At 36.6% G+C, this 22964-nt stretch overlaps 1 protein-coding gene across 2 annotated transcripts in view; it reads left to right on the top strand.

Moving 5' to 3' along the window:
* LOC140157406 (tubulin-specific chaperone D-like) overlaps window positions 1-22964 on the top strand; it is a 250318-nt gene that overhangs the window by 211747 nt on the left and 15607 nt on the right. For both annotated transcript variants that reach the window (XM_072180591.1, XM_072180590.1), the window contains one exon: window positions 8370-8453. In XM_072180591.1, coding sequence (XP_072036692.1) covers window positions 8370-8414 — 45 coding nt within the window. In that variant the 3' untranslated portion in view covers window positions 8415-8453. The remainder of the gene's footprint in view (window positions 1-8369; window positions 8454-22964) is intronic.

The following is a 22964-nucleotide window of genomic DNA, read 5'->3' as shown; positions in this document are numbered from 1 at the left end:
GTGCTCGGATCAGATGATTGCACTATTCCATTGAAAATCCACACTCCCCCTGTGGAAGATTTTAGAAATATCTTCCTCAGAGGGTGTATGAAATTCAAATGGAGTTGCCTAATGTGCTCATTCCATTTGAAATTCATATTCCTTCTGTGGAAGGTATTTCCAAAATCTTCCACAGGGGTAGTGTGGATTTTAAATGGAATAGCCCATTGGGCAGGATAACATGGGTGTGAATTATGAATGCGCATCTGAAATTATAGTGTATCAGGGGAAATGGTATGTCATTTGGGAAGTGCCGCATTCAGTGCATCGGTGACAGCAGTTCATTGGAATTGCATTGCTGAGAAAAACTGACAAAAACTGTTGATAGAAATTGTGAATATTGCATTATTAGAAATGTAGAAAGGTGAATTTTCTATGTCAATTCAATAGCAGGATGGGAGGGGAAGGTATTTCAATTGATTTGACAAACATTGACATTCATCCCCTCCCTTTAAATTGCACTGCTATAAAGGCAACAAAAAGACACCTGTTCTATGGGCACAGGGACTTGTTGGGTTTGGCAGGGTATTTTTTTTTTTTTTTTTTACTCTTTTATCATTTTCAATGTAGGCCTCGTATTACCTGGCCACCTTGGGGGAACAGTGTCAGTGCATTTATAGGTCCATCCAGGTTATAGATAAGAATGAAATGAAATGAATAAGTTAGTGGTATATTACTTTGATTTGTGCTTTAATTTTAAATTTGTTAAGAATTGTCAAGAAGTGCATTTGCATCACTTCAAAAGTATCAGTATGAATAACAGAACCAAATAAAACACATATTTAAAAAATTTGGTTTTCAGAAATGTTAGAAAAAATTGCCAGTTGTTACACATTTTCAATTTTTGGAGTACTACTATATCTGTAGTACATTCACTACATTGTAACCCAGGGCTGTTGTTTTTTAACAATATGATTGTTTTTTATTGTTAGACCGCCATGGTGTCTGAAATTACACCAAAAATGTAAACATAACACCCAAAAGTGTTAAAAAATAACAGCCCTGGATGCGGTCCTGTATTGATTCCAACCAGTGGTACTTTTTAACACCCGAGTTTTTGCAGTGCACATCCCCTATGGAGTGTGAATTTGTAATGGGGCTAGTGGGTGAATCCATTTGAAAGTCACACTCCCTGTGTGGGAGATGTAAGGTCATGTCTTCAATAGGGGGTGTATGGATTTCAACTGGAATAGCCCAATGTTGGCATCTATCTGACAAATGTAATGCAACAAAAGGTTTTGAAATTTGAACTCCCCCCTATCCATAGTTATAAACCATTTCAATAAATCTAAGTACTTAGTTGGTAAATTGCATTCCAAGATGTCAGTAATTAAACCCAGTCAGGCTTGTGAGGAAATGAGAATGCATTCTTACTTTCCTCTTTTCATAGAATATAATGTGCTTTTCAAATTGAAATGAATCATTTATTTTTGGTTTAAAAATGTACACTTCGCATTAACAAATTCCCACCTTCCTCTTTTCATAGAATATAATGTGCTTTTCAAATTGAAATTAATCATTTATTTTTGTTAAAATATGGCAAGTTAGAATGATGAAAGTCTTAGAGAGGGTGACGTGGAGGAGAGGGAAGTTGAGTGAGATGATGTGATACAGACGAGGGAGAGAAAAAGAGGGAGTATAACAGCCTGGGATAACAGCTGCCTCAACATGTGAAGACACTACAAATCAGGGTGAAATATATTATAGAAATAGTGTCACCAAGGTGTAAGTGCATTTATAATAGACAGAATAATAATTTGAGGGTTGAGAGTCAGAAAGCCATAACTCACAAAGGATTCCTTTGTGAGTTGAGACTTTGTGGTTCTCAACCCTCCAGATGTCCTATTTTGGTTTATGCACTAGCACCCTCGCCTTTTTACCACTGGATCATGGGTTCTCGACAGGACCAAGGGACTAAAAGATACGGCAGGATACTTTGATGAATATATGTACCTGTATTTCGTCAAATAGTCGCCCCCCCCTCAAATAAACGCCCCCACCACTTTTTTTCAACCAAGATGTTTCAAAAATGCCGATATTTCCATGCTATCTTGTGTAGTAAGCTTACCAAGTTGCCCACATGGTCGATAATAGCGTCAATAATTGGCGAAAATCTGGATCGGAAACCAGAAAGTGAACCAGAAGACAGTGTTTCTAGTTCATAGTTTGTCATTTTAGCGTGAGTTTTAAGTTTACCTAATGATTTTAACAGGAATTATCATTCTAAAATTGACCTTGAATAAACACCCCCTTGGGAAAATGTAACGCTCGGGGCGTTTATTTGACTAAATACGGTATATGCCTAAATGTCTAGTTGCTTTTGGCAGTAGATAACATCCAGGTGGATTTTAAACACTATTTTGAGAAATTTTGTTTGTTATTATAATATTTTCCACACCTTTACCACTTGTTTTGTTTTGTTGAATCTGGAATGACTACAACTGTTGAATTTGGTTAGAAAATCTTCCTGCAGGGGGTGTAATTGTCAAATGGAACAGCCTTATTCACCTGTCACAGTTTTCTATAGCTAATAAACTACATTTTGAAATATCCATTGCCTAAATAAAATATAATTGGTGAGCTTCATTGACAGATCTAGACCTAATAATGTCGCATACACTATGGACCACAATGGCCTCATCCTAATCGCATAGTTCGATAACCGTAATTAAACAATCATAGTTCAAACTTTGATCTCAAGTTTCAAAGTATGAGTTTTTGTACCCAAATTTTCAAAGGTCATTCAATGAATGTGAAAATGTTTTGGGTTTAAAGAACTGTGCCTTGATAGATGAGCATGTTGTGGATCCTAGTGATATTGCCTTTCATAACTCACTCACTTGCTGCGGCATGTAGGAACGTATCCTAGCTATAGTATTAAAGAAAAACAAAAACATAACGATGGCTCCATGCAATATAGTGTTTTTATTACATTCAATATATGGGTATAATATCTATCACTCTGATATATCATAACTCATTCTTTTTATGATGTTGAAATTATTTTTTTACATGATTAAAATTTTAACAATCTAGTAATTTTCAACAATTGTGCGTGTCGTTAAATTAATCAATATGCACTTCTCAAAATTGATGTATGTGATTATTAAATATGTAATTTTTTTGTTTAAATTTCACATAACAATTGAAAATGATTAAAGTGTAAAATTATTTTGGTGCAAAATTTATCAGTTGAACAGGTAGCATCACAAGTTAGCGTATCTGTTAGATCCATCAAACTTAATAGCATCTCAATTAAAGATTTAATGACGATATAATAGACCATTTATTATCCTGTCTCCTTAAATTTGTGGTCGGGATTCATCTTTCGCTATGCTTTGATACAAAATATGTCATCACTTTTTTATTGAAATCGTGGACTGGTTGGCGCCGCCGGTAAATGTGATCATTTTTCTACGTTCTGGGCGGATTTGTATATATGAAGATCAAGTTTTGACAAATGAGATGTTTATATCGATATCTTTCTATAATAAATGTTGAAACTGCGCTTTATAAATCCTCTGTGAATATAAAGGATTTATAATCATGTGGTTGGGGTTATGGTAGAAGATAGCATTTCAAATACTGATATTTTGTGTTACTTTGAGCAGCTGCTTTGGGCTTATCTTTTTGAATATGACATGTAGTATCCATAAATATAAAATAAATTATAGCATATATCAAATGCATTAGTTACACACTTCAAATGGAATCGTCATTGTCCCAGTCCATCCCTTTTTAAAGGGATTTTTATTGAAATATACATCCTCACTTGAAGATTGGAGTCCAACCAAATTTGAAACCCAGATCCAACCAATATATATAACCAGAGAAGATCTTCTCATCTTCTCTGATATAACCAAGTGTGCCTTAGATGAGGCATACCATCATCTACATTTGCCATTGCCACTAGATGTAATTAGTGTGAATCAGTATTGTAAAAGTGCACATTTTCACAGAATATTAATTTTCAGGCTCTTAAACGCTCATTTGCATTTACTGCAAAAATAACAATGTATGAATATATTTCTTATTTGCATAGATCAATGTAAAGAGAGTTTTGATCAAAAATTTAAAATCGCGCAAAAAATTCAACTAATACGGTAATTGGCAGGTGGCTTACAGGTGTCAAAGATGTCTGTTGGACAAGTCAAACTCTTGACATGCTGTAATTAACATCTCTTGGTCATCACTCTATGAGATATCAATTCAATGAGATATCTTGTCTGCTGGCTCAACTACACACAGGGGCGGATTTAGAGGGGGGCGCCCCCGGCGCGCGCCCCCTCTAACTTTTGCATAGCGGCGCCTGACTATGTGTATTTTGGCATAGCGGCGCCTGACTTTATGTGGGCGCCGAGCCGCCGCGGGAGCGGTGGTGACTCGGCGCCCCCTCTATTGAAAATTCCTGGATCCGCCCCTGACACACGCCATAATATGTACCCGGGAATATGTAGCCTAAATGGCCATGTCCGAAATGATTTTGTCAGGACAGTTAAATGGGCTACTGAGGTTATAAATTTAAGGAAGGTGTAAAAATATGTTGTGTCCTTCCTACACTGAGACCATACTATTATGCAACTCCAAAGATTGGAAGGCTTGCAGTATTTGTCATGAGCAGCTATAAATAGCTCTGACTATACAGGCTGTATCAAAATGATTGGTACCCACCAGTTTTCAGTGATATGAACAAGACTGTCTTACCAAAATGCAACATGGGATCCATCTATTTTTGTGATAAAAACTATAAACTGTATATTCTGCCCATTCCAAGAGGATCCTATGCTGCATTTAGAAAAATAAACACCAAAACCAATGTGTACCAATCATTTTCAATTTTTGATAGTAACAGCCAGTATAAGTGGAGAAGACAATATTGAAATTTTGGCAAATCGCAAAAAGAAAATCAGGCAAATTGTCCACTATGGTAATTGGACAGGTGGTTAGCAGGTGTCAAAGTTGTCTGTTAAACTCTTGAGATGTTGTAATTAACATCTCTTGGTCATCACTCTCATCACCTCAATTCAATCTTGTCTGTTGGCTCAACTACACACGCCATGATATGTAGCCTAAATGGCCATGTCCGAAATGATTTCATCAGGACAGGTAAATGGGCTACGGAGGTGCAGATGCTGTACTAGTCAATCTTCTATATAAATAAAAGGAAGGTGTGAAAAAATGTTGCATCCCTCCTACACTGAGACCACGCTATTAATGCAACTCCAAAAATTGGAAGGCTTGCTTGTCTTAATAAACTATAGGGCACTGTATTTGTCATGAATTTAAGAGGTAAATAATAATTTTTGGAATATATTAATGTCAACAAGCAGTCTCAGGTTTGAACTAGAAGTTGGGGAGCAGCTATAGGTAGCTCTGACTATACAGGCTGTATCAAAATGATTGGTACCCATCAGTTTTCAGTGATTATGGACTGGCATACCGATATGCTTAAGTGAACCCTGTGTAACTACTACACTGTTCAATAGCCTTATTGTGATGTGGCGGGAGTTTTAAAAACACAAGCCCTGAACAAAATATGCTGCGTGCGCATACTGCCAGGCAAAAAACAATGGAAATTGTGTTCATGCATGTGCATACTGCCAGGCATTGACGTCAGAAGTCAACTCATCTATACAGGCTGTATTAAAATGATTGGTACCCATCAATTTTCAGTCATTATGGACAAGACTGTCTCATCAAAATGCAACATGGGATCCACCTATTTTGTGATAAAAGTTTATAAACTATAATTCTGCCCATTACAAGAGGATCCTATGTTGCATTTGGAAGAATAAACACCAAAACCAATGAGTACCAATCATAGTAACAGCCTGTATAAGTGGAGAAGACAATATTGAAATTTTGGCAAATCGCAAAAAGATAATCAGGCAAATTGTCCACTATGGTAATTGGCAGGTGGCTTACAGGTGTCAAAGTTGTGTGTTAGACAAGTTAAACTCTTGACATGTCGTAATTAACATCTCTTGGTCATCACTCTCATCACCTCAATTCAATCTTGTCTGCTGGCTCAAACTACACACGCCATGATATGTAGCCTAAATGGCCATGTCCAAAATGATTTCATCAGGACAGGTAAATGGGCTACGGAGGTGATGCCACAGTGCTAGTCTTTTCTTTAAAGCAGGTGGATCATGTGTCGGTGGCGTATATACGAGGCTGAGGATGAAGAAACTACAAGGTTGAAAGCCTGTTCAAATAGGCGGTTATCAATTACAAATTGAAAAATAACATATTTAAAGTTGAGTTCCTTGCCGAGCTTCATCCGTTTTGGATTAACATAACTTTTGCTTTGACAACACATAACATGTTTAGAATTGGTGATTTTTTTTTATGGGAGGCAAATCCAGTAAAATTGTACTCAACTTTCTGAGCTTTCGATGACCGGTTATGTCATCTTTATCACAGATGTCCAGGCATTAGTATATTTAGAATTGTTTGTGAAGATTACTGTTAATCCAATGGCATCATCAAAAATGGTGACATCGCATCACACCTCCCACTCTGATTGAAAGCTATTCTGTTTTTAAATTTCCCACAAGTGCTATCCCACCTGGGTCTGACTGCCACTGAAATACATTCTAAATGTTTTTTCTCACTAATAAATGGTGCAATACAAGCAAATGCTAAATAGATAACAGTGAGGATGTGTTGTTCGCCCATTGATCTTGCAAATAACAATAGAAGAATTGTCAGGGAAAATGTGTTTTTCACCTCTTCCTTAAACTCCATCTAGCAAATAACAATAGAAGAATTGACAGGGAAAATGTATTGTTTACCCATTCCCTTAAACTATCTAGCAAATGACAATAGAAGAATTGTCAGGGAAAATGTGTTGTTTGCCCCTTCCTTAAACTCCATCTAGCAAATAACAATAGAAGAATTGACAGGGAAATGTATTGTTTACCCATTCCCTTAAACTCTATCTAGCAAATGACAATAGAAGAATTGTCAGGGAAAATGTGTTGTTCACCCCTTCCTTAAACTCCATCTAGCAAATAACAATAGAAGAATTGATAGGGAAATGTGTTGTTCACCCATTCCTCTAGCAAAAAACAATAAGAGAATTGTGAAGGAAATGTGTTGTTCATCCATTCTCTAAACTCTAGCAATTGACTGCAGGAAGAAAAGTGGCCTAGCCTTTACACAGTCTGGCAATTAAATGACTGATGAGGCAATTAGTAGGTGATTGTCACTCTGTTTGTTTCACTCTATCATCTTGGTCAAGTGAAAGGAAGGGAATGGAAAAGGTTCAGGGTAGCTGACCAGCTAACAGGGAAGACACAGGAGAAAGATGACCGCTGGCCAGAGACAAAGTTGTTTTCTTTTAATGCTTTTCGCAGCCGAGGCAATTTGACATTTGTTAAGTTTGTTTGCTTTAAATGAATAATGGAATCTTCTAATGTTGAGAGTAGTTTGTCTATGTTAAATGAAGTTTTATCAGAAGATGATGAATCCTGATGTACATAGTGGCATATCGACCGGGGGGGCAAGGGCAAGTCCCCCATGATTTGAAATACCAGGATAAAATTGACCGACGTTTGTGACGTACATGTAAATCTTCAATTTAACCTGTTTTAGGCCACTGTCTTTATTATTCTTTAATATTACGACCCATTTTATAATTTGTTGGCTTATAATCGGCAAAAATTCTTTGTTTTTTGTTACTGCACACATACGTATATTTACATTTATAAGCACATGCCAGTCACGCATTATGCAATGCAAAACTGGAGGAACACGCCATTCTATATCAACATGATCAATACACAATGTTACAATGTTAGTTTTGCCAATTAGCCAAACTACTAGTAATTATATAACATTAAAATGTTAAATGTTAATGACATATACGTCTAATATCTCTCCCACCCAGGTGTATAAATAGGTATTGGCATATATAGTGCTGGGCAGGTAGAACATACTTGTTGTGCAAGAGATGCAACTCCTCCCCCCCCCCCACACACACACAAGTGCATTTAGGGGGAGACTGGCATTTAGAATAAAAGAGATCGGCAAGTCAGCTTATTATCAGCATTGCTCCAACACAATGCTGAACCTGTTTTCCCGCCTGTTTAGCATTTTGTTACAAACAGGGAAATATTTTTATCTTTTATGATATCAATAACATTACTAAAATCTGTAAACCTCACCTTATTAAAAAATCCTTTCAACTCCATCTTGTACCTCATCTCTATAACCATGTAAATGTCAATATCTTGAAACCATCTAAGACTTAACAATAACACGTCCCTGTAAATGAGTTAATGCGGCGTGTTTACCAGCTAACACTTCTGTTGTTTTCATTGCAGACAAAAGCTAACAATACAGCAGGACCTGGAGGACAGACATCCTAGGACTGAGTGGCATTTGAATGAGACAGATGTGAAAACAAGGTTAGTTGACATCTTGGCATACACTTAAGTTTGTTCGACTTTTTATAAGGCGGAAATCATTCGCTTATATAAGGCAGAAATTATTCAGCTTTTGTTACTGTGTGCATCAATAAAGTCCCAACTCACAGTGTACTTCAGTTATATTTATAAATGCGCTTTTATAAATACGCACGTGACCACCACCGCGCTGCCATAACAGCTTATAGACAGTATGTCCCAAAGTGACCTTCTGCATAACGATTGGTCTTTCTATACATTTGAATGCCAAGGCGGAACAACATGAGACTGCTGTGCAGCAAAATTGTCTATTCATGTGACCTCCACCGCGCTGCCATAACAGCTTATAGACAGTAAGTCCCAAAGTGACCTTCTGCATAACGAGTGGTCTTTCTATACATTTGAATGCCAAGGCGGAACAACATGAGACTGCTGTGCAGCAAAATTGTCTATTTTGTTCAACTTTGTGATTATATTGTAAACGTTTCCGTCGTTGAATATTTTTCTCCGTTGTCAAATACTTTCGAAATGTTGTTCTTGATAACATATTACAAATTGCGGAATTGCAAAATGTGTAATAATTTTGCAATTCAATTAATACTTAAATTTGATGATATTTATCTACAGAGTTCTTATCTCTTTCTGTATAGTGGTCAATGCATGAGGATTTGGTCACGCTTGCTGGTCTTGCCCATGGGTCACATGCGTATTTATAAAAGTGAATTTATAAATATAACCGAAGTACACTGACTGATACTCGCGTAAATTCACATAAGCGCGCGCCAGTCACTTATTTTCTTGTGAACAGGATCCATGATAAGTGTCCTCAAGAGTACATACCCTTTAAATCAAAAAGTTTTGACATCCCACTAAGTGTGTTCACTTGACACATGAGATCACACACTCAAGATCAATTTAAAGAGTCTATTCAGTGCAAAATCAAACACCAATGAACACCCCCATTTCACTTCTCAAAACCTTTTTGTCAGAATGCAACTGACAGCTTTCCATTTTATATGGTGTATTGTCGACTTAGATTACCACATAATGGACTGTTCCAGTTAAATCGGACACCCCTATGGAAGACATGACTGTAAATCTCCCACAGAGGGGGTGCATATTTCAAATGGAGTCACCCATTCAGGTAACCCAGGGATGTGAGAGTAGATCGCATCCCGTGTAACCCTATTTGAAATGCACACTCCTTATGTGGGAGATTAAGATCATGTCTTCCATAGGGGTGTATGGATTTCAACTGAATAGTCTATTGTCACCTTAGATTACCACACAATGCTAAGGCAACATAGGTATCACTGATAGCCTAAATGATCTCATCCCCAATGGCATAGCTCAATGACCCTCATTAAACAAGCAAAGCTCAAATTTTGACCTCATGTTGTGGAACATGAGGTTTTTGTACCCAACATACCCAAAGGTCAGCTCTTTGAATGTATAAGTATATTGGGGTTAAGGAACTTTGTCTTAGAGATTGTCATGTTTGAGATCCTAGTATGTGTAAAGGTCATTCTTTGAGTGTATAAGCATATTGGGGTTAAGGAACTTTGTCTTCAAGATTGTCATGTTGAGATCCTAGTATGTGTAAAGGTCATTCTTTGAGTGTATAAGCATATTGGGGTTAAGGAACTTTGTCTTCAAGATTGTCATGTTGAGATCCTAGTATGTGTAAAGGTCATTCTTTGAGTGTATAAGCATATTGGGGTTAAGGAACTTTGTCTTCAAGATTGTCATATTTGAGATCCTAGTGTGTGTAAAGGTCATTATTTGAGTGTAGAAGCATATTGGGGTTAAGGAACTGTGTCCTTGAGATTGTCATGTTTGAGATCCTAGTGTGTGTTAAGGTCACTGTTTGAATGTGGAAGCATATTGGGTTTAAGGAACTGTGTCCTAGAGATTGTCATGTTTGAGATCCTAAAGTATGCTTATCAATAAATGTGGGTCATATATCTTTCAGTGAAATAAACTTGGAAGTTATCTGGCTATTACGTAATTGCATGGAGAGTTTTGTCAGAGTGTCTTTGTTGGATTTTCAATAGATGAAAATAAAAGTATATATCTTAGATGTCACTTTTTTAATGACATTAAATAAATGTGGAACAAGGATTAATGCTTCTAAAAGATAATAGAAAACCGGAGTAGAAATTGGGCTAAAACCACTTACACCCCATGTGAAAGACATGAACTTAATCTCCCACACAAGGGGGTGTGGATTTCAAATGGAATCATCCATTCAGGAAGCCCCATTTGAGATTCACACTCCCTGTGTGTTAGATTAAGGTCATGTCTTCCATAGGGGGTGTATGGATTTCGTCTGGAATACCTCATTTTGTGGTGCATGCCACAGTGATTTAGAGTGCTCATTTAAAGTTGCAAACTGATGACCCAGTTTCATTGCTACTAGCTGACAAGGAATTCCAAAATTATACATTCAGTTGGTGACATTTATGTATTAAATTATACATTCATTCCTCCAAAAATACACTTTGACATTAGGAACCAATTGTGTGCCTACAAAATGTGTTACCTGGAATGTACTGCAATTGTAGGATTTCAGGCATTCTGTTAGTTTTGCCTATATAACTGGGTCACTAATGTGGTACATAGGTTTTGACAAATTTCATTCATCTTACCTAACCCTAACCTTAACTAAAAGCAAAAGGCTATAAAGCAAGTATCCCTTTTGACCGGATTTTATCCTCATGCGAACACACATATGGGCATGGAAAGCTTGGCCGTCCAAGGTACACCCCCATGGCCTGCTATCTCTGGTCATATGTGTAGCACCCGAGGGGTCTGTGGTTCAAAATTACACCCAAGAAAACATATTTTCCCTTCATCTTCCTTCGTTTCCACTTTCCTTCGCCTTTGCCAAAAGTAAGTTAGGATTAAAAGCCACTTACCTCCATGTTGCCTTCCACAGACAGATCCATTCCCAACAGACAAAAAGTATGGAAAGTACGAGGGGGTATCCAAAAGTTTTTGACATCATCCAGAAGGAAAAGACCTATATTGATGAAATTTTGCCAGTGTAATCACTGGTCCTTATGTACATTATGGTCCAAATATGGTCTCCTAAGTATGTTTACTTTCTTTACAGGTGGCGCTAGATGGGCAGTAGGCACATAACCTTTTCATGATAAGATCCTCCACTTTCTTGAGTTTCTTCACTGTGGCCGCATCATCCGTAAATGATTGATGTCCACTTCTTGGCTCATCTGTGAGGGACATGTGGCCAGTTTGGAAATTCCTTTTTCAAAAAGCAACAGTGCCATATGATGGGCAATCATCACCGTAGATAGCTTTCATTTCATCATAGATTTTCTGAGCATTGTAGGCCTAACCCTCCAAATGCAGGAACTTAATCACGCTGCGTGCCTCAATTTTCACCATCTTGCAGGTTATGCGCCTACTGCCCATCTAGCGCCTCTTGTAAATAAGGTAAACATACTTAGGAGACCATATTTGGACCATAATGTACATAAGGACCAGTGATTACACTGACAAAATTTCATCAGTATATCTCTTTTCCTTCTGGGTGATGTCAAAAACTTTTGGATACCCCCTCGTACTTGTTCAAAATTGGGTGTTTGGTTGGGGAAAAAATGTTGTAAAATGCACCCAAATAGTTAATGTACATTTGAGGAACACTTGAAAACAATTGATATTTGTGTTTTTTATTTTTTCACATTTACAACCCATCTTAAAAATCTTCAGGATGATGACCCAACAATATAATAGGCCCCATTAATTAAAAGCTTTGTCTCAAAGCTCCTGCTGGCATCTGAAAATGTTTGCACGTTAGTCATGCCTGAATTGTTAAAAAAACAATTTTCCCCCTTTTCACCATTGAAACTTGAAAGGAGGTCGTGATTTGCACCGGGATTTGCAGTTGACAGATAAAATTTCTGAAATTTCTTCGCTGTGTTTTTAACAAAGCTTGTCACCCATGCCGGTAGTTTCAGATCCTTCTCCATGGTGTGACTAAAGTATACAATATATGCACATTGAATGTGGCTGTGCATTTTTTATTGGTAAAAGAGTTTAGTTTAATAGAGCTCAGTCGTAAATCAATTATATCTAATATTAATTTTATAATTACTACAAGAAAAACATGTATTGCAGATTAGATTTTGAACATCAGAGAAGGTTCAAGACAGACTTTCAAATAATGGGCCTTATTGTATATTTAGTTTACTTTGAGATACAAATACAAGTTGGTTTTACGTATTATAAAGCTTACTATGTTCGCATGCATGACAATTTTGCAGATTTCGCAATACATTTTTATGCACATGGATCTTTTTTATTCCTATATATAGGCCTTGAAGGAAATTTATTTATAATATTCAGCCAAAGCCAGGCATAGACCAATAGTGCTCAGAGGCTACTAAATTAAAGGGATGCCAACCGAATGTGACCGGACATTAATATGAGAAGAGGTTTGATTTTAGATACAGGAGGAAAACCGGAGAAACACCCACCTGGAAAAAAAAAAAAAAAAGCGCAGTGATTTATAGTGCGCACGCACAGGCACAATGCCTGACGTTGATCCACAAGCCTCAGCACACTTTACAGGTTGTCGCTGACCACTATGGCCCCACATCATTCCATAAACCATTTAACAACTATTCAGGGACTTTGCTGCTTCAAGAGCGCACACCCTAGACATTCCACAAATAGCCATCGCAACCAGGATCAGCTCCCGAGTTTCGATGCGGGTTACAACGAGACAATTAGCAGTAAGTTCCTTGTCCAAGGGAATTTCAAGCTAACTCAATTTTTTCACGAAAGCGTAATAGGCACCGCCAGGGTTCGAACCCGATGAGCATGGATCGGCAACAAAACTCAGTTAACTCACATGTGGCTACGCGGGGAATTGAACCCGGGCCACAGTGGTGAGAAGTGAGTGAAAAGACCATTTCACTAACCTGTCCTCCCCAAATGTACTAATTTGCGAAATTTTAATGTTGCAGAAACGCGGGTTCTCTCCAAAAAATTTAATGCCACAAAAATGCTGTACCATATCTCATCAAACCAATGGAAGCACCAGGTCTCCTGGGATGCAATGTGTGAAATCAATTTTGAAATGTTTGCCAAAAATAGTTTCATTTTCAGAGATATTTGGGGTAAGGAATGGGACAAATCCCGTGGTGGCACCGGGGGGGGGGGGGCAAAGTGAATTTCAGGAAATTTAGGGGTTTGCCTCAAAAAGTGGGGGGCCACGAAAATATCCCCCCCTTGTAAATGCCTCCCTAGCACCGCCACTGGGCAAATCCCAAGTTTGTGGGAGGAAAACATCCTCATGATGGTGCCACAGCATCTAACAAACCTGATACCATGGAAATAGTGCCTATTTCCATGAAGATGCCAATACCCCAACCACTAAAGAAGCTTTTAGCCAACCCTGAGCAATGATGAGAGTGTTGTTGTTGTCATAGATTCATTGTTTCTCCATTTAGCAGCTTAGATAAGTTACCTGGTAGACCATTACTGTTGTCATACAATCTATCTCTTTGTCTTATCATACTATCATTGCTCTACATCAATTTATGGTGGATCCGTTGATATCTTAACATTGTCCCATAATCATTTGCAATTTGTATAGTCATCCTATGTGTGGATTTCTATAGAGTGCCCACCACACCCAAGTCCTAATGCTAAGGCCATCTTAATTAAATCCTGTGTCTCAAAGCTGCCTTAAATCAGATGCCTGACGAAGTCCAATGCTCCGATGCTTTCGGATGCAACGTAGCAAAGTGAGTTGCAATTTTAGTTCCAGTATTTGATTTAATTTACAAAATAATGTTTTGAACTACTGGATGAATAATCTACACCAAGATATTAGTAAAATCGTGTGCGTAGTCCACTTTGAAAATCTAGAAATTCATTTTTTTTTAAAAAAAAAGGCAAAAATAAAACTCAAGTTCATATTTGATTTCAAGTTTTCGATTTTTCGCAAACTTTGGACACGAAAATAATAGAGAAGAATAATAGTTTGTAGCAGTGACTTTTGTGTCTGCTATTCCAACATTTGCAACGTTGGATATTTTTTGCACAAAATACTTGTCCGAAACCCTATACTGACACATAAAAAATATTAAAATTAAAAAAATAAATATAGTAAAAAACACCGCATTCCTCATTAGGTTTTGAATTTCTCACAAGCTTTGAGACACAGGATTTAATTAAGTTGGCCTAACCCCTGATTCTAACACTAACCCCAAACAAACCCTGTACCAAACTTTAACCATTCATTACGTTCAAACACAGTGTACAGAATGACAGTTGAAAGCACAACTGGGCCTTAAGGAAGAACTCATGATTAATTGTGTTTTCAACTGATTGAGTGTCCCAGGTTAAAGAAGAAATAAAACAAACAAAGCACATCCTTCAAAATATTCACTTTGTTGTTGGACAGCAGTGATGCATTATGGGAACTAAATATGCAGCAACCGCTCATGTTTGACTATGGTTGTGTATTTGGTTACTATAAAATGTGTGCAGCAATCCTGCCCTGCCAGGATTCCCAGGAGGGGTACTCCTGGGGGGTGGGGGTACTAGGATTATTTTTTGCTGGGGATGTGGGGCTTGAGCTTCCAAACCCTTACTCATTTCTAAGGGTAATTTTTACCGAGAACATAGACCTGTAATGTAAGGATTTTGCCCGGGGGATTTTTCAAAAGTACTGTGCTTAAAGTACTGTGCTTTTTCCATGTAGCACTGAAATTTTCAAAAGTAGACCCCATGTCTAAGGGGTTTTCTTCAAAACATAGACCCATGTCTAAGAATTTCTTGATCTTGTGAAAAACTACCTGTTACAGTTTCACATCCCTGTATGCTTTATGTGTGAGTACCCCCGGGGCCAGGATTCATATCATGCACAGCCAATAGCCAGATACATAACATGAACCATAGTGCATTATGGGAACTAGATATGCAACAACTGCTCATGTTAGAATATGGCGGTGTATTCGGTTACTGTAAATGTGTAAAGCAATCCTGCTAGGATTCATAACATGCACAGTATCCAATAGCCAGAGATCATAGCGCAGGTTATCATGAAAAGTTGACAGTCTTAGATTGAGAAACTAAATTGGTTTACACCGGATGTTTGACATGTTCGTATACATAGAATGGAACGTGTGTGTTAATTGGTGAGGATGAGGTCCATCCATATATTGAACAGAGAAAGCATTGTTCGTTGAATATCTTCAAGAAATTAACACTCAGTCAAAAGGAAAATCAAAAGGTTCCTAAAGATACAAAACGTTGCACACCGGTAATTGCGTCCCCATTGACTCACTGGATACACAGAGTCCTCAAACATCATTTTCTTGACTTGTGAGCTTCTCAGCACTTCAAAACTTATACTCTCTGGTTGAGGTTCATATGAAGACAACCAATGCAGAGAAAACTATAGAAAAACTATGCCCCTAATAATAGGCCATACAGGTTAAGTCAGCTCAAAAATAGCTTGGTGTTTCTGAAATACAACACATTTTGAAATCTTAGTCAACTTCATAAAAAGTTGGATCCTGAGTGTAGCAGGAAATTCCTATTTACATGTGTGCACCGAAAAGGCACTGACATTGCTCCCATTGCTGCAAAGTGCAAAGCTTCACTATGTTATTCAAGTAGTGTTCATTGTAACGTTCCTGCAATCTTATTGGTTCTTACCCGTGTGACATGACACGATATCACACGGGTCAGTGTGTGTGTATCAACGCAATACATGTGGTCGCTACTTGAACCAATCGGAGGCGCATAGCAAAAACGGGACTGATCGATTGTAAGCCCTATAGGTAGTTCCTTGTAAAATGTAGGATTTAATTTGATTAAAATTTGACGTGATTAACGTCATTTATATTATAATTTCTCGGGCTTGCATCGTTTATTTCCGATCCTCGCATATATTAATTTGTGTTTCGCATTGTCTTACGCCCTGCCAGGGTGAAGCATATAGGCCGCCTCCTTCTTCATTATTTGATTAAAATTTGTAATACTTACATATTAAGAATGCGAATAAAGGTATTGTTTTAGCCACTGTCATGCACTGTCTATCGTCTCATATAAAACGGGCGACATTATTATTTTTGGCGTAAAACAATGAGGCGAAATTTTACCTAAAATAATGATGTCGCCCCTGTTATATGAGACAATAGATGCATAGCTTTATTCTCTCAAAATTAATCATGTCCACTAAAGGATCAAAGTACCTGCTTGTTATATTTAGCACTATGGCCACATGGTCATTAATGAGGACAGCTACCAGAATGATTATGCTGTCAGATATTTATGAGAAAGATGACAGGAAGCAAATGGGTTTATATTAAATGTTTGACATGTTCATACATTACACACCCTGATGCATTTTAATTCAGAGGTCCCTTCATACTGTAGCATATGGTCGAATCCAACGAAAAGTGTACACGGCATGTTCAGGGCCATAACTTAAAAGTATTAATCAATTGGCATTCGTTTTTGTATTGTGTTTATTCGCCTCGATCATACGCTTCGCGCCATATATAATAAGACCCCCTTCTGTGAAAAACTTAGACACAGAGACCCCAAAACATGCTATTTTTACCCATTTTTTCAAAATATTTCTTAAACTATTTTTAAAAACATCTAAATCAGTTATGAAAAGAAGCCATTGGATTGAATCTAAATTGATTTCCTGAAAGGTGTGTATTCAAAGATTGCCTGTTCAATTTTTCACATATTTGTACATAATTATGAATTTTTTGTGATATTTTTTTTTGAGTGGTATTTTTTACATTACCTACGAATACAATTTTTCATAGCACTAGATATATCTTTAAAAATGGAAATCACTAATAAATGCATAATTGATACAAGCTTTGATATGTCCAATACTGAAATGCATTGCATTCGGACATCTTTATTATTGTGTTTAGCTGCCAGAAATTCTAAATGGCACAAAGGTAGGTTTGGTAAAAATATGCATTACCTCCGAATACATGTTAAAAGCTGTGCCATTTCCACAAAGTGAGAGAATAGTAAACAATAGTTAAGCAATAGGTGCAGGGTAATACACTCTTTATTTCTACCAAGTTTCAATAACCTGCGTTTAAATATTTCTGAGATGTCAACAATAAAAGCAAGTATTAGAGGTAAATTTCGGTAACCGAATGTTACCTACTGAATACACTTTGACATCATGACAGTATTGTGAAACGCCGCCATTCATGCCAATGCCCATATTGGTACATAACGAAGGCCTGTATGTTTGCTATCAAATCATATGTCAATGAAAGTTGTGAATTCACATACATGCCCACCATGCAAAACTGAATACGGCTTAATTGGTGAAAAATATGCACTGAAATAGACGACGGGCTGCTCATTTGAAAGAAAAATCAGATTCAAAGAAGATTAGAGGGATAAATACTTGGATTTGTCAACTGTCATGTGTGCTTCATTTTAAATGTTTACCGACCTTCTGGTTTCTGAGTAATTTGTGTCCAAATTGATTTATTCAAGTAACTTTTGATGTTTTCGCTAAGGTTAACCTACGAATACCATGGAAAAAACGACTGTTCTCATTGTCTCATGATCTAGACAACACATTGATGGACCCTGGTATAAAGCTAATTGTAGTTGCCCTCAAACGAAAGGCCACAAGACGTAACTGACTCCAAGATGGACTTCACAACTGACATTTCATCTTCACTTTAGTGCCTTTGTTTCTTACTTCAATCCTCTTTCAACCGTTGTGAACCGACATTATTAATACATGATAGGGTCTAAAGTATCAATAAACGCACATAAAAAAAATAATACATTCAAAGTGCTTTATAAAATGAAGTTTTGATTGCGATATCCACCAAAAGTCAAATTCTTACCTACAAATACTGAAATGTTACTTACGAATACAGCATAATACACGACATGTGTAATGAAGTGTCCCTACCAATGGAAATTAATTGTCAAAAACTTTAAGCGGTACCCCAGGACACTATTATTACCCATATACGGATTCATTCAACAATTATTTATTATGTAAAATTGCTGATTAACTACTTGTATATCAAAATGAAGTGGTCAAAATCTTGCTAAAAGCATCAAAAATTTTTGATCTAAGGTAATAGCATTTATTCATTTGGACGTACCATCTGAAAGGGATCTAAAACTACCATTTTATTAATTCATTACCATAATAGCAAAATTTAAACCTATAAACTCAATATAGATATTGTTAAATCGCTCATGTTACCTACTGAATACCCAGGTTTCTTCACCTTTTCATTGTATAAAGCGTTAGGTGTATGCGTATAATTCCTAATATTCTTGAAAACATATATCATACTCGTTCTTATACAATGTGTAAATTGATTCATACTCATTTGATAAATAAAATACGGAAACTGACCTAAACTTCATTTTCAAAAATAAACTAGCATAAATTGACTAAGATCATATTGATCGCGTTATAAAAATAAAAACAAATATTTTCTGGTTGAGTTAGCATTTTCCTGACACCCTGTGGTCTACATTACACGAAAAAAGCGTTAATGGGAATATTCCATTTGTTTTAGGTTGATTGGTATTGCGATAGTGAAAGCATCCTAGTGGTATTAAGTAGGTAACATTGGGTTTTGATATCACATTTACTATCACACGTCCTGGATTTATTTTTCAAGATTAGTAATGGCACTTTTGGTTCCTATAAGGCCAATATGTCATCAATCAATGGGCAAAAGGAAAACATTGTGGAGACATGTTTATTTCGGACTTTTATTTTTGGCCCGTGGACACTTTTGGTTGGATTCGACCATATATGTGACGTGTCACGTCAAAAGGAGACACTTTTGGGCAGGTTATCAATTTTGAGTCTTTTACATATCTTAAATCATAGATATTTTGGTCCACAACGCTGTTTTCCCCAATGAAATTGGACACTCCTAAGCGAAGATATTGAGTTTGTAAGTTATGGTATTATAAAATTGAAAATTGAGATATCGGCCTTTTAAAATATTATTGACAATGTTGAGAAGTAGGAATTACCTTGAAAAATGTCTCAAAAAAACAAGATGCCAATTATATTCCGGTCTGAAACTATCAAACAATATTTTTAACAATAATAACATCACAAATTCGCAATAAACATAAATTATAAAAAAATCACCCCGGGCAGATTTTTGGCTATTTCTCCATTTACGATCCTGCCCAAAAGTGTCTCCTTTTGACATGACACGTCACATATATATATATATATACTACGAACCTGGTGAGAAAATGCCATCACTTGAAAAAACAGATGTGGAAGTAAGAGTCAACCTGACCAGTTAGTGCAGTTACTAGGCCAAAAAACTTCTTCTTTTTTAATGATGATATTTACAGATTTGTTCAAAAAATCAATGTTTTTCACTTAAAATTAATATTTATTGATAGATAATCTTAAATTGATTATCTAACATGTCTAACAAGTATCCAGAAGTCAAAATTGACAAATGTCCCTAATTGAAGAAGCATTATTTAATATTTGACAGGATTCTTAAAAACTGAAGGTGTAAAAAAAAGAAATCCCATTTTTCCCACTTGAGGGCAACACAACAATAATTTTTTGGCCCTTGATGTAGCCTAGTGTATTGTAGGGCATCTTGAGGGGTCATGGGAAAAATCAGACCCTTATACTTGACTGATTGAACAAACTTGACTGTTCAGTACTGTAACCCCTGCATTCCCCAACAAAACCAGTTTCATTCATAGGGGCTTCATCGATCATTTTTATCTGTTCCCTTACCAAAACTACCTTTGTAGGACCCTAGCCTATAGGTATCATCCCCTTCCTGTTGCAAGGTGCAGTTACTCTTACGATGAGTTCTTATCCGGTTGAACTCATGCATTTTTCATGTGATTTCTTCCTGTTTAGCTGTTCAACTGTAGATGTCTTAAAGGGTTGAATGTACAGTGAGACACATCATGCTTATGACATTTCATCTTCACATTATTGTGAATTGAGTGTGTATGCGAGTAAATAAGTGAATAAAGTCCTTTTTTTTAAAGAACCAATTAGTAATGCACTTGTTGACAAATTGCCATTCACAAGTTTCCCACAAGTCCAACAAGTTTTTAATATTAAAGAAGAATTTCTAGTGATAATTTAATAATTTATGAAATCCATTTTTGTCAAAACTAATATGGTTGACACTGACCTGAAATCTAATGAATCTCTTCAAGAAGTTTATACAGGTTTCAAACTTTTTTTTTTCCAAAATGGTAGCTTCATTGATGGATAAAGTGTTTGAAATAAAGTTTTCTAACGTGAAACGATAAGAAAACAAATTTGACCCCACGCGGAAGCAATTCCGGTTCATACCGATCGGGTCTGTGTGTTCCCGGCCGGGTGTTGCCATAGCAGCGTGACAGCATCGTGTGTTGACCAATGAGAGCTGCCCTCTCGTCTGCGCTGGTCACTGTCGTGGTGTTTTGTCTTCATTACATTATTGGTTTCCAGAATGGATAGACACAAAATTTTAATTGGCGAGTGTCCACACCGGTGTCCACAGTGATAGACTCAATTCCTTTCATCATTGGTCTCGTCAGTAAGCTTACCATAATTAGTTTATTTAAATGGAAAAAACCAGTCTAATGAAGGAAGCTACAATAAGGCATTTAATTTATGCCGTGGACATGATTGCTGAAAAACGAATTTTTAAATCATCGGCGCAATGCAACGTCATCAGATCAGAGCAAGCCAAGTTGCACACGGCAGAATTAATATCAAAAAATACGGCTGCCGTACCAAACAATTATGCAAACGAAAGCCATACAGCAGTTGAACAGGCGCCGACTTGATAAAATGAATTCCAACCAATTCCATTTCAACGAAAGCCTATGGAAGTTGGTGATGCATAATACATTGTGTGCATAATTAGTCCGATAAAGAATTTGTTTACAAACCAGACCAAAATGACGTCCATGGTTTCTAGATGTTGTTGTACGCCACAGCGAAATGCCGGGTGAGAGATTTGCTAATATCATTTCAAATATATCCAAGAAATATAAGTCATCATGCATTTAATTTCATCAATAAATTCATAATTGTGCCGGAATTTATGATTAAAAGCCATCAGAATTATTGATTCCTTTCAATTTCAAGAAGTCAATAGACATAAACATGTTGAATTGGTAAATATACCCATTGATAAAGTACTTCATTAATTATTCATGAGTTTGTGGGTTTTTCCGGAAGACAGAAAGGTGTTCTTTGCCATAGTTTCATTTAATGTTCAAAACTTTACAAAACATGCATACGAACATTTTAACAAAATAATAATATTATGGCACTATGTTATTGTTAACCCTAGCAAAATGATGTATTAGATTCAGTGAATTGCCCATAATTAAGAAGTTTATAATAAGTTTATGAATCATAATTTAGTTAAGATTATCTCCGCCAGTTGCGAATGCAAAAACTGATTTCATATATTTATATCTCATTGATAAAAAAAGGTCCAAATGTTTATTAAATTAGAGGAGCTTAAATAAAGCTCTCGCTTCAAAATATCAAACAATGTGGTTTTTATGAACAATATCACTGATATATAAAACAAAATTTTGAGTGGTAGTAAAATAATGGATTGAAATTATATTCTGGAAGGTCGAAAGTTACCGAAACATTTAGTAAGAAAGTGGAAATACGCTTGAAATTGGGACAGAAAATTATCAGGCCTGATAGCATTTTAAATATTCATTGGGTTAGACTACTGAAAAAATACAGTATTAACCAAGTTTTCTTATATGTTTTCTACTCATAATTTACACTCAATTTGCAATAAATAATTCCGCCCGGATGTAAATAACACGCAAAATCTTTAAACTGTCGACATCCAAATCGGGATCAAAACAGTAAAATATCAATGACGTATCGCTGGAGGAAAAATGTGTTTACTAGGTCACTACAGAGGTCAAAATTCTTGCCACGTCATGTCAATAACATGAGCGATTGGTCGGATGTCATGAGTGATGTACGAAGACAAGAATATTGTCAAGGATAAACAACAAATAAAGATAAACAAACAAGAGTGTTCATTGTCTTGCCGGCGAACTCTGAGGGAAAGAAAATGTTTGAATGATGTTAATAAATAATATGCCTGCCGGTGGAATTTGCAGAACGGTATAAAAAACGAGCAGTCATGCACAGGTATCGTCCGGTGCGGCGAGGCTATCTCATAATATCGGGGGTTAAACTAAGTAATAATTAAAATTTATATGAGCTTCATCATCTTCGATCTATCATCTTGTGAATTGTGATTGCGTTCATCAAGTTCACGATCGAATTTTCTCAGTCATTGAGTTGTACTACCCTTTTACTAGAATGGTTATCGGAAATACTTTTAAAGGGGGGTAACACTATTGGTTTTGGATATGGATTGACTTTAAAATTTCATAATAATATCAAATATCTCCCCCTTTATGCTGCTTTGTGAAAAAAACGAGAGCATTTTCAGCGTAAATGTGAATAAATAG

Source organism: Amphiura filiformis, chromosome 7, assembly GCF_039555335.1.
Source record: "Amphiura filiformis chromosome 7, Afil_fr2py, whole genome shotgun sequence".
Classification (NCBI taxonomy): Eukaryota; Metazoa; Echinodermata; class Ophiuroidea; order Amphilepidida; family Amphiuridae; genus Amphiura; species Amphiura filiformis.
Note: the sequence above shows the minus strand (reverse complement) of the source record. Positions and strands in the feature narration are given on the sequence as shown.